The sequence below is a fragment of the Echeneis naucrates genome, chromosome 1 (genome assembly GCF_900963305.1).
Source record: "Echeneis naucrates chromosome 1, fEcheNa1.1, whole genome shotgun sequence".
Lineage (NCBI taxonomy): Eukaryota > Metazoa > Chordata > Actinopteri > Carangiformes > Echeneidae > Echeneis > Echeneis naucrates.
This window is the reverse complement of record NC_042511.1, coordinates 23,360,390-23,373,017: the sequence shown is the minus strand read 5'-3', so window position 1 is coordinate 23,373,017 and position 12,628 is coordinate 23,360,390. Positions and strand designations below refer to the sequence as shown.

At 44.4% G+C, this 12,628-nt stretch overlaps 1 protein-coding gene across 2 annotated transcripts in view; it reads right to left on the bottom strand.

Annotated features, from left to right (window-relative positions):
- znf827 (zinc finger protein 827) overlaps positions 1-12,628 on the bottom strand; it is a 57,393-nt gene that overhangs the window by 28,785 nt on the left and 15,980 nt on the right. For both annotated transcript variants that reach the window (XM_029512209.1, XM_029512219.1), the window contains exons 2-4: positions 8,308-9,585; positions 6,133-6,305; positions 5,343-5,826 (exon numbers count right to left, since the gene is read on the bottom strand). In XM_029512209.1, coding sequence (XP_029368069.1) covers positions 5,343-5,826; positions 6,133-6,305; positions 8,308-9,585 — 1,935 coding nt within the window. The remainder of the gene's footprint in view (positions 1-5,342; positions 5,827-6,132; positions 6,306-8,307; positions 9,586-12,628) is intronic.

Genomic DNA, 12,628 nt, shown 5'->3' with positions numbered 1-12,628 from the left:
ACCCATGCAGTGCCATGATGCCACAGTGCCACACCATGGCAGGCTGGGGCTGTAGTTCAAGAAAGGGGGGAAGGAAGAGGTTGAGTGGTGGGGAAGGGGGGCAGTGACCTTCAAGTTCAGGGGCAGTGGCGCAGGGTCGCGCGCAGCACCAGCTGGAAATGTCACACCGTCAGATGTCAGCGGGCAGGCTAAGTATAACCTGGTCAGTACCTGGAAGGACGTCCTCTAATTAGAAGCGTGTTGGGCCATGTCGGATCAGACAGGGACAGCACACTTGGTCACCGTCTTACAAACACACATAAAAACACACTATCGCCTTTACTGGCACAGACACTAATCTATATATTAGGAGAAATCCATACTTTTTGTTGCCACATATAGCACTACACATGCTGCATTCATACCATACACAGATGCTTGAGCCGCTGACAAATACAGTCTCAATGCAAACTTAGATTCTTCTCCTCTGTGGCCTCTGAGAACAAAAACAACCCCAGGCCGTGCACTCACACACAAAGTCACACCACTCCAGTGACCTTTTGGATTGTCGCTATAAATAGAGTGTATTTCCACTCAGAATCTATGTTACAGAGGCCAATGAATTATTTAGTAGCCTACTCCAATGGGCAAGTTTTTTTTTTTTTTTCCTTATTTCTTCAAGCTGATGGTTCAATAACAGAAAGCTAGAGCACAGTATCAACAGGAAGGATTCAGCCTTACACTTTAGCCTTTTGTCTGTCAGAATTTCACAATCACAATAGAATCACGAGCATGCAGCCTCTGGTAAATCATGTTGTGAAGTGAGCACAGATCTGAAGAGGGGTTGGGCATCTCTGGGTGACTGGGCTTCTCTTCTGTGAGATTCCTGGCTGTGCGAGTACACACCCAGGCCAATGTCAGCTCCCTGTGCATGATACTGTAAGGCTGCTTCTAGCTCAGGGTGGACGATGCTATCAGTTTGTCTCCATGTTATCACACCCCTCTGACACCTGCCACCAACACAACCTCCCTCCATTGCCGTTCTCTTCCTTGTTTCTCTCCCCTTTGCCATGCTTCTCTCTTGCGCCTCATCCGTCTCGCTGCCAGGCGCTTGTCCACCGCACCTCACCTCTCACTCCGTGGCCAGGGCTGCCGTCAAATAACTTCATTAGCTTTCCACCTCTGTCACGCTGGCCTGCTCCCCCTCTGACAATTGGCTGCTGTTTTCTCCCGTAGAAAAAAGAAGCAAAGGGCTACGTGGGGCAGGTTGAGAACCCAACAATAGCTGACAGTGTGCTAGACATTGGACAGTGATACTGATGGCTGCAGTGGGGATGTATGGACCAGAGGTCACAGACAAAAGGCCTGCCTCTGTCTGCTCATGCAGAGCTAGAAAGCAAGGGACATGCAGATTAAATCTAGATGTTCACAAAGAAACAAAACTAAAGAAGATATTTCCGTATCCAAAACATTTAGTGTCAAAGACCATTGGATGTACAGCAGTACCACCAATGGTGTCTTGAAAAGCTAAGCTACCACAAAAACAGTAATTCAGCTACTGATGTGTTAACACACAAAAATACGCATTTCTTAAAAATAATCCTTAAAAATACTTCATTTTCATGTCCATGTGTGTTAAAATTCCGCTTGTCCATCATCTGGCTGTAGCAAAGCACTGCATGCAAGATACTCTCCTAGGACAGAGATAAATAAGACAACTGCAGAAGCATCATGACAGATGCAACACCTCCTACAACCCCCTGCATGCCAATTATTCACACCCAGCCAGGGTCAAGCTCGTTGTGCCTGTGTCACTGCAGCAAGGGGTGGGGGTGGGGGGGTGTTTAGAGGGTGTGCAGTGCCCACTGTCATTATTAACTCAGGGTCCACTGGGCACAGGGTAGGGCTGTGCATTTCAAAGTGCCTCAGTGTCTTTCATCTCTAAATCAAAATGTGGATCACACTGGATAGCTAACGGTTGTGTCAGCATGCAAGGATAAAAATCAAAGGGTATCAGTATAACATTCAACAGAAAGCAGGGCAGCCCAAAAATGATATGCTTATTATGTCAGAGGTCAGAAAGAGTTCAGCAGCTTTTTGTGCCGGGGGAACTCTATGCAACTCCCTCTTTACCTCTTTCTCCCTCTGCTTCCATTGCTGTCACTTTATCTGTCTCTTCTTTTTTTTCTCAACACCACCACCCCATCATAGGCCTTTTTGGATTGAATTGAGGCACTGAGACAGTAGCGTAAAAGCAGAAGGGATGAGCTGCTCGTGTAAACACTCAATCTGGGTTGGCATGGAGGTCAAAAGAAATAGAGTCTACAAATCCCAAGAGGAACTTCCTCAACTCTCCCTCTCCGGCTGCTCCGTGGCGTGGAGAAATCTAAGATCTGAGCCCAATGCTCTTCAGTTTCATAACCCTCTATTTTTAACTCCGCCCCCAACAAAGGGGGAACTTTGTGATCAAAGAAGCAGCATTCATTGAAACCCATTATCATGCATTCAAGTTGAATATCCTCTCGTCCTGTCTTTTTAAATCCTCCTTATTCTCCTTGAATAACACCCTGACTAAGATGTCCGCCACTTGACACTGGACTGACATTGTGAGGAGCCATCTTGGCTCCTCTGGGAGTTGCCTGCGCTTGATTGTGCAGTCTGGGAGCGAAGTGCAACTGGCACCCAGGGGGCAACTATGTGGCGCTAGGGTGTGCAAGATCGAGGGGGAGTTAACTAAGCTGGCCCAGTCCCCGTGCATCCTGGCAGGGTCACAGGATGGCACTGAGGGCGCTAATCATGTCAAATTATGAATTCCTTTTTAATTATGAATTATGCATAAATTTTTAATTAATCTAATGTTCCCAGGGTTTTTCCTCCCATCCTGACTCAAGATCTCAATCTAATTACACAGCATTAAGTAGAAGAGTGGCAGCCGTAGCCTCGACCCTCGCGCTGAACCTCGGTCAACCTTTTTCCATCAATCTTGCCTTTGTCTCTGGGCTCATCCTTTGATATTTTTGCAACATGCTGAAAGGCATCTAAACACAGCCTGAGCCTGAGGTACCTGGAGCTGCTAGTTTGTTGTATGATTTTGTTATAGAGCAATACATAGCAACTTTAGCACTGCTAAAAAATACTGAATTCAGTAATCCATCAAAGTACTTCTGCATTTCTAATACTGGCATTACTACTGGTATTCATGATTTCTCATCTTTTACAGTTTCTCTTTGTTTTCTTTGCTTTTTTGTTGGTGGTATCCAGAAAAGCTATATACTATGTATTATCATGATTATTACACATCGCATGTTAAGATATAAGCAACCAGTTTCACACCGATACTGGACTGGCATTTACTCCAACCTGAATTTCAGTAAACCATATTTTATTGAGGAAATAAGGGAGTGGGAAAGTATAGCAGCTCTCTATTTGTTAGTACCATGTAACATATGATTTGAGATTTTATGTTTATCCCCTCATAAAGAATGAAAACTCCCACCATTTCGTCAGTCTTACTTGCACAAAGACAGGCATAACTGTTAGTAGGAGGGAGATGCCTAGAGGTTACAGATCATCAGATCTGCTGTCAACTGACAAGAAGTGGGTGAAGAAAATTAGTCCCAGTACAACTGTTGTCGAGGTGCCAATCATTTAGTTCCGAACTACTTAAGTGGAGCTAATCAGGGGCCAAGTAACAGCAGACGACTGTGGAGTACTAGAAAGAAATCATGCACTATTTTAAAACTGACCCAGGAAACAAACTGAATTACCGATTTTTAAAATTGAAACCAATTTGGAATTGTAAAGTCTAGGAAGCAAATAAAATGCATTGGCAATGAAAAAAAACAACAACAAAAAAAAAAAAACACATGTATTCAAATGACCATTCTCTGATTTAGGTCATAACTAATTTCTATGGGTATGTTCTGATCTGTTGCTACCAATCATGGTGGTGCACACAGTGAGACACTGTTTCAGCAGGAGGTGCAATTTAACTGATGAATGCCAAAAGATTTTGCTCCACTGACCACTTGCAAAGCAATGTTTAGATGAGGCCACTCAATCCCTACTTTTAAAAAGTGATGCAAAAAAACCTCCGAATCAGAACTTTGCCAGTCTTCCTACACCTTTGTGCTTGGAATTAGTTAATTTTCTACATACGACTCCTCTTTTTTGGCCATTTTAACACACCTTCTTCATGCACACACAATATTATGACACAAGGTCACAACCAATCAGTTGGTTGTGCTTGGTTGAACAGAATTAATAATTACACATAGACTGGGCTCTGATCATCATCTGTCATCTTTTGAATACAGATTTGCTAACTGATGACATCCTTCCTTTGTAATTTGTTTTGATACTGGGCACATTTTCCAGGAATGTTGGTAACATGTTAAATGTTCATGTTAATCTGAAAAACAGCACACTTACACCGAAAAGAAATTGCCTAATTCATATTTTCATATATTCAGTATACTCTAATTAGTGCCGTCAGTGCAAGTCTTGAATTCTTTGGTTGTTACCCAAACCATTTTAAAAACATGCTGCACTTCCAAGGCAGACTCAAGAAAAGTTTTTCTACAGGCTTATTTTTGATCATGCTAATGGGCAAAAAGCGGAAATTAAGTACAAATGAATACATGCTTCAATATGCACTATGATAATTACATTTTTAAATGTGAAATGATGAAGACCTATGCAGTAAAATTTGCCACATATCACGCACCATTTGATTCTCTGTTAAAAATAATGATATCAGTAAGAGTTTACATTTTATCTTGTGTTAAGTCTCACGCAAAGTGGAAAAATATTAATGTTTTAACCACAGTCGAGACAAAAACTGTCAACTAGAGTTTTGAATTAACTCCCAGACATTTTAGGCTCCCATTGTTTTTAAATCCATTAAAAACAGCTCACAAAGACAAACTGCGACCTTGACCTGGAATGATAAACATAAAACTGTTTACACTTCTTACGAATGCTATTTCTGGTGACAATAGAGAATCAAAACAGAACGCAAGACTAAGGCAAGACAATTTCAGATCAGCACAGATGCCTTCATATTCACATGCAAAGTTACAAAGTCAAGTTGAGAAAATGGTACAATAAACAAAATAATTATGGATTACAGAGGTCAAGCTTTTAGTTTTTCTGAGAGAGCTGTTTTAGCTCTTTCAAAATCACATTGCTGACTGCAAGTAGCCATTCTTATTTCTCATCCCAATATTTTTCTATTTGCTGATGAGCCCTACTAAAAAAATGAACAGATCTTTCAAAGAAAGGATTATTCAAATCAGGAAAATCAAAGTTTGTTGGCGTATTAAGTCAAACATGGTAAGAGTTTTTAGAAACTTATGGCTAACCTGATAGCTTCATAAGCAGATCAGTGGCTGCCTTGGTGGTGATGTCAGGGCTGAAGAGGGAGGCTGTGGTTGGACCACTTGGACTGGACCTCACCCCAACTCCAGGCAGATCCAGGGAGTTGGCACTGCTGCTGGCACGTTCCCTGCAAATACTAAAAGGGGAGAGCACAGACAGGTCTCTCTCCTGTGGCTCCTCCTTGATGTGGACATGATTGGAGGAGGCCTCGACCGAAGGGGAAGTCTGCTGCTGAGTGTCTGAGTGCAGCGGGGAAACCTCTGTCCCTCTCAGTTCTGTGGAGCCACTGTCACCCATCAGGGAGCCTTCGCCCTCTGTGTCGGTTGTGAGTTCCTCTTTCACCTTGACGTCTGTGCGGGGAAAGTGCTGGTGGCAGCGCATGTGAAGCTTCAGGCTGAAGTGACGGGAAGAGGTAAAAGGGCAAAGCTCACACTGAAACGTCTCACCCCGGTCCTGGTGCTGATGTACCTGGAAAAGGAGGACAGGTTTAACGGTTAAATCACTTTCTCTCTAACACAACATTACACAAAAAGAAAGACGGAACAGGAGTACTTGCCTTAATCCAGATACATTCATCATCAATATTCCACTACCTACAATCAGTAGTGATTAATTATGTCATGTACAAGATTAAAAGTTTAACTAAAGCATGGATATCCTCTAATGTTAACAATTACATTCCAAGAGCCATAACAAGCACTGATTAAAGATAATGTAGGTGGGGACGACAGGGGGCTCGGGGTCAAAAGATGAAGAATATCCATATGATCTCACCTTCATGTGGGACTTGAGATTGTCTTTGCGAGCACAGCGGAAGGGACACAAGGGACACTGGTGGCTTTTTAAGCCTGTGTGGATGACCATGTGTCTCTTCCAGTAGCTCTTGCGTTTGATGACCAGCCCACACACAGGACACTGGAATGGTTTGCCCCCATCCTCAGGAGAGCCTTAAGGGGACCACATGTCATTGTTACTGTTTACAAAGAACATTTAAGAGATTCCATAATCCATTCATCAATCTTACAGGGCACAGAAATTGCATTCTGTTGTAAATATGGAATCATTACTGAAATGCAAACTACAGTATTCACAGATCTGCACGAGACAACTCATGCACACTTAAATGGTGAAAACTATCAAGGGAAATGCCAGCTGTAAGCAATGGAACAATGGAAGTAAAAACTCAAGCATGTTTTAGTATCTCGATTATTGTTGTTGGCTTCATATCCGGCATCCATTACTGTTTAATTGGTCTTATTAGAAAGAGGCATGATTGCATTACAAATTCTACAAGGGCCTGTCAGGATGGCTTCATAAGTATTCCAGTGCCGTTCCTTGAAAAACATCTGGTAATCAGTGTTTGGTGAAATTACTGTGCTCAGCCATTCATTGACCTGAGGTGTAAAACCTCGAGACTGCCTATTTGCAACAATAAACTGCCATCTGCGGCCCAACCTCACTAAGCACAGCCGAGATCACAATACAAAAATGACTTCTGTTTACACTATGTCCAGGCATGAGGTGCAAAAACAAAGAAGATGTGTGGAAATGTGTTTGAATTTCGTACCTTTGTCTAAGTGCTCGAGGTTTCCTGTCTGATCAGAATTTCAGAATCAGAATTTTTTTTTTTGTTCTTTGTTGTTGTTTTTTTTTTTTAAGGGAATAACCTTCCCTTTCCCTGTGTATGCAAAGTGCTGAACATATCATTGAAATACAATTTTATAGTGGAACTGGCAAGGGACAACAATAAAACAAGACATGACAATCAATAACCAAGGTCACATTTTTCAGTCTGGCGACCAAACAACTACCTGCATTTTTACAGCACTGCTCGACCTTGACGGCTCGCAGGTTAGAGCAGACCCCCTTTTTAGCATGCAGATCACAGAATATTACATCAACTGCCTCATCTGTCTGAAGTAAATTTGATCCAGCCATTTTAGATTTGGCGGGGTTGCGACACAATTCCTCAAAAGTGCCCATCCATCTCTCTGAAAACATTCTATGCTCTCTGAAGACTACTTAGAGCTTGCATTTTGAAGCTTTACTTCTCCCTTTGCAAGAGTGACATCTTTGTGTGCACCCTTGTTTGGGTTATATGTCTGCATCTGAGTATACACTTGCACTGCATGACCATTTGTGAGTAACAGAGAGCATACGAGGCAGAGAGCGTGTGCACGCATCTGTATCCAGTCAGTGGAAAGTATGATGTGTTTGGCCTAAAGTCTGCTGTGCTGATCTGTGCAAGAGGGCCCTGGTTAGTGGGGGTTGAAGCCAGGAGGAGGCTGCCGAGATGGATATGGACTCCAGGGCTCCCCACTGTGCCGAGCGCACACTGACGGCCCCCTTTTGGCAGCACACACATCCGAGCACAAACGAGCTGGTCTGGGACGGCAGTGAGGTCTCAGTCGGAACCCCCCGTTGAGCATTCAGACCATTTCCCAGACTAGAAGGCCAGCCAGGGCTGTTTTCTCGTGGCTATGCTCTCTGCTCGGCTGACAGTTAAGTTGAGGGGTACACTACTCTCTAATTCAGCAGCAGCGAGGTGAAAAAAAAAAAAACATCTTAAAACTACAGAAAACACAGAAGTTAAGAATTGTGCTTTCTAACAATATTGTGGTGACAAGTAAACCTGCTACTCTCCCACATTATGAAAACAATGACATCTTTTGCGTCTGCACAACACAGATACAATATCAAGTTTCATTCATTTGCGGTGACAGTTGTAATTTACATTTAATTGCATCATTAGTTTAATTTCATTGATAATTACTGACTGGGAAACATTCATTATAGCAAGCTTCTGTGTCTATGAAAAAGAAAAGAATATCCTGAAACATGAAAAATACCCACAGATGCACTAAAGCTAAGCTCTACTCTTCACGTGGCCATTATTTAGATTTCAGTATTAATATATAAAATGTATGTCTTGATTGCCAATTAAATTACCTGCTTGGCTGCTTGGTTTGCCTCTGCCCTTTGGAGTAGAGGGCAAGAGCAACTCCAGGCTCTGGGTGGGTGTGGAGGGTGTGGAGGCCTTTTGATTCTTGTCAAGCAGGGGCTTCACATCCTCTTGGAGGACCCCGACAGTCGTCAAGGGGGAACCTTCCTTCTTCTCTGCCAGCAGGTTTCCCGCTGCTCTGGCTGCCACCTCTTTGAGCAAGGCAGCAGAGGAAGTCATTGACACAAGTGAGAGAAAGGAACTCGCTGAGGCTTGGTGGTCAGTAGCGGCACTTGCCGTTGATGAGGCTTGGCTCCGCTCACTGACCTTCTTGGAAAGTGCAGCGAGAGTGGAGCTAGCTGACTGTGGGCTAAATGGAGAGTTGAAGGCATCAAAGCGCACAACATCTTCTCCTCGACTACCGCCTCCTAGGGCAGGCACAGCAGATGAGCCCGAGGTGGAAGAGGAGGAAGAAGTTGTTGAGGAAGCAGCCACGGCATTCTTGTCTTGAAGTACTGCGTTTGCTGCTGCTTTTAACTTCTGGATTGCAGAGTCCGGGGACAGGCTAGAGCTGCAAGGAGTGGAACAGCTAGCTGGTGGCCACTTATCTGCAACAGCTGCCCATACAAACCCGCTGCCGTTGCTGGGGGTGACAGAATTAAAGGGGTCATGTGGCTCTTGCTTAATGTTGGTGACCGAGGGTGCCAAGGAGGCTGGGGAGGCCGAGCCACTGTTGTTATTGTTATTGGCCAGTTTTCGGGCAAGAGCACTTAACTGGTGGGCATGGTGAGAAGACGGGGAGAGGGTCAAAGGTGGGGCAAGACCAATCGGAGGAGACTCCCCTCCTGCAACCCCCCTGGATGACCGACCTAGGAGCTCTCCAGTGTCAAGTTTTAGCGACCCAGCCTCTAGGAGGCGACGTAAGTTACTGCTGAGGGGCTTTCCCAGGGCACGAGACGCTGCCTCACCATACAGTGAAGATACCACAGAGGAGAGTGTGTCCTGGGCTGAGAATGCACCTCCATCCAGTCCAAGAAGTTCCAAAGAGGCAGGATGGACGGGCGTGGGGCAACCCAGTGAGCTCTCACCTCCACAGGTATCGTGGTCCCCGGAACCAGTGCTGACTCCCGGTCGTTCATCAGGAGAGGAGCCCCTGGGCAGCAGGAGCTCATCCTGAGTGTCTCCATAGGATGATGACTCGGACCGTGTGTCAGAAGCATTCCCAAACCAGGCCTCCTCCTCCACAGCACTACTGTCAGGCCCTCCTTCCTCATTGCTGTCCAAATCTGTAAGAGTGCAGAAGCATACAATGTTGGAAGTGTCGTAACAAAGAGTCCTCTCTTGAATGGTACGAATAGTAATTGTTAAAAAGTTGAGAAAGACTCGTTGAAGCGTTGAAGAGAAAACTACTTGTGGCTGACTGCAGATAGTGTTACCAAATTAGTATTTACTACTCTCTTTTATTATTTCTATTGCCTGCTTGTCGGGTTTAAAACAATTAGTGATCTGTACTATGTGGCAGCCTAACTGGGATGACCATTTGAAACACAATTACCTGCCCAAACTCAACTCAGATAGCCATTTTAGGTGCAAAAACACACTTCAGTGCCCAGCAAGGACACAACTAAATTGACTTCCATCAGAAATTCAACCTGTTTCTTGTACAATGGCAGCTTTCCACTGGTGCATCCAGGATGTTTGAGTAATTTAGATTTCTCTGTCCTTTTTTAACCATATTTTTCCCACCCTCGGTCTGAGAGTCTAGTAAAGGGGTTACCATGACAACAGGTCCTTCTGGGAGGCTAGACAGCAAAGATTAGGGTAATGGAGGTTACAGAACTAGATTAATATTCATGAGCCTGGAGATACCACCGGGGAGCCAATAAGGATAGGGTTAAGGTCACCAAGGGTCATTAATATACACTTCATGTATCAATATTCATAAGCAAAACATTACAGCTTGCCAGACAAGGGCGAACAAAGAAAAGTGAATATTCCTGATACATATTAACAAACCTCCATAAGAATAAGTCAAAAGCACCAAGACTGGGCAAAACATAATGTCAGAAACTGACTTTTTTCCTCTCCTCCTCTTTGGGTTACTGTACAGAGTCTCAGAAAACATCTGATGAAAAGGATTTGGCTGAGATTTCTGATAAACTGGGCACTCGCACAGTTACAAAAACATGAGGCTACGAAAGAATTATTTAAAACGTCTCTCACACACACACCAACATACGTCTTCACCCGCACGACCCTGACAGAGGCCTAGCAGGTCTGCTCCCTGTTTACAGGCAAAGGCAAAACCGTTGCCAGGCAACCCAGCCCAGCAACCTGTTGGGATCATTAGAGTTGTCTGACATCTGGCCAGCACTGCTCACCGTGGTCCACAAAGTTGACCACAATCACAACACACTATGACCGCAACTCTTGCTGTTGCAACAGATATCAAACAGGGCTTACACACTTCCCAACATCCTCTAATCTCTCAACACTGTACACACTTCTATCTTGGATCTTAAAACACTAAATTGAAACCCAATGGAACAAATTATGTCATTTTTGCCTCAGATATATCAAAACCAGCTTGTTCCTAATAGACCTCACATAGTCAAACAATACAAGATGTCACAGACAAATACACAACATCCATGACCTTTCTGGTTTTTAATACTTTTCTAAAGGTGAATGAAAACACCAAATTGTGAAGACTATGAACCTAATTTCCCATGATCCTTGAAGCCATTTTGCCACCTGAGTAGGGTTAACAAGAATGAAAGCGAGGGAGCAGGAGAAAGCACCAATGAGTCATGCAGGGCAGGGCTTGACCCATTTCCATGTAACATGCAAAACGAAACAAGAACCACTAATAGCTATAATGTGGTTAGAGGGAAATCAGGACTGCTGACCAAAGGTCCAAGCTTTGAGGCACAACTCTGTTGCTTCTTAGGTTCAATCTTAAACCTCTGGGTTAGGTGCAGCAGAATGCAACACTACACCATCAAGCTTCTGCCAGCGCTATATTGCACTGATGCACTCCACTACCATGGCTTTGTGTGTCACGGTAAAGCCACCCCTGTGTGCAGAATGACATTTCCCAAGGTCATGGTCTTCGGTCCAAGCTTTAAGGGGGCTTCACCTGAGCTCTGTACTTGCGACTGCTGCCATATACCTAACACATGCGTGAAGACAAACATATGCATGTGCATACATGTTTAAACTACAAACAGCCAAGAATATAATTAAAGCTTAAGTCCTCCCCCACCAGATTTTTTTCCCCCTCACACACATTCAACTGCTTTGCCTGCGGTACAGTCACTGGCTCTGCGACAGTAACTGTAAACACCCCCACTCCCCCCCCCCCCACCCCTCAAGTGATGGAGGCATGAAGATCCAGGCCGAGGCGGCAAGCGTCTGCCACTGAAAGGGAACCATTTAGCGGTGTAATGGCGGGGATGACTTGCATGTTGAGACAAACAGCTGCAGGGTGCTCAGCAGTCTGGATCTGTTATCACTCACACACGGGTGATTCAGTGGTGCAGCAGCGGGAGATTTTTTCTCTGGGCCACGGAGATGTATAGTGCCACCATATTATAGACAAAGAGGGAGCCATAACAAGTCAAAGTGCAGGCTGAGGCTGCATACAAAGAGGACTGGCTAGGAAAAATTGGCTCGAGCTTGACCAGAGATATATGATGAGCAGCTGAAGATATTTTGTAAATCTCTGTAACTTAGCGTTTGAAAATCTATTTGTTGGTGTAACCCGTCACAAAAAACAAACAGGAAGCACACAGCCTGTAAGTACAGCTGATCACAGTTGGATGTTTCAGGTAGTGGACTTGTTCATTGTTTCACCATGCAGTGCTGTCAACAATCTCCATTTGTGAACTTGGCAAGATTATTTTGGCCAATGCTTTTCTAGGTCAGAGAGGGGCGCATGCATGTGTGCGTGCATGCACGTGCAAGTATATTGCAGGAGTCAGCGAGACTTTACCTAACCTTGTCACACTGAATGATTGCTGGTAAAGGGAATAGTGTGAATTAGAGAAAGGAGAAAAGAGGAAAGGACTTGTATAAAGGTAGGTCAGGAGGTCACCCACCACATGACTTGTGTGAGGCTGCTGACTAACATATTCCCTCTATCTTTCAAACAGACACACACACTCACACACACACACAAAGCTACTCTGTGACTTAGCCAGGCATGAAAATTGGCCTCAATGACCCCAGGCCTAAACAGTGTAGGGGAGAGGAAGATGGGAGAGGGAAGGAAAGATGGGAAAGATAGAGGGATTGTTAAGGGAGGGGTTGATTTGGCTAGGCAGGAAA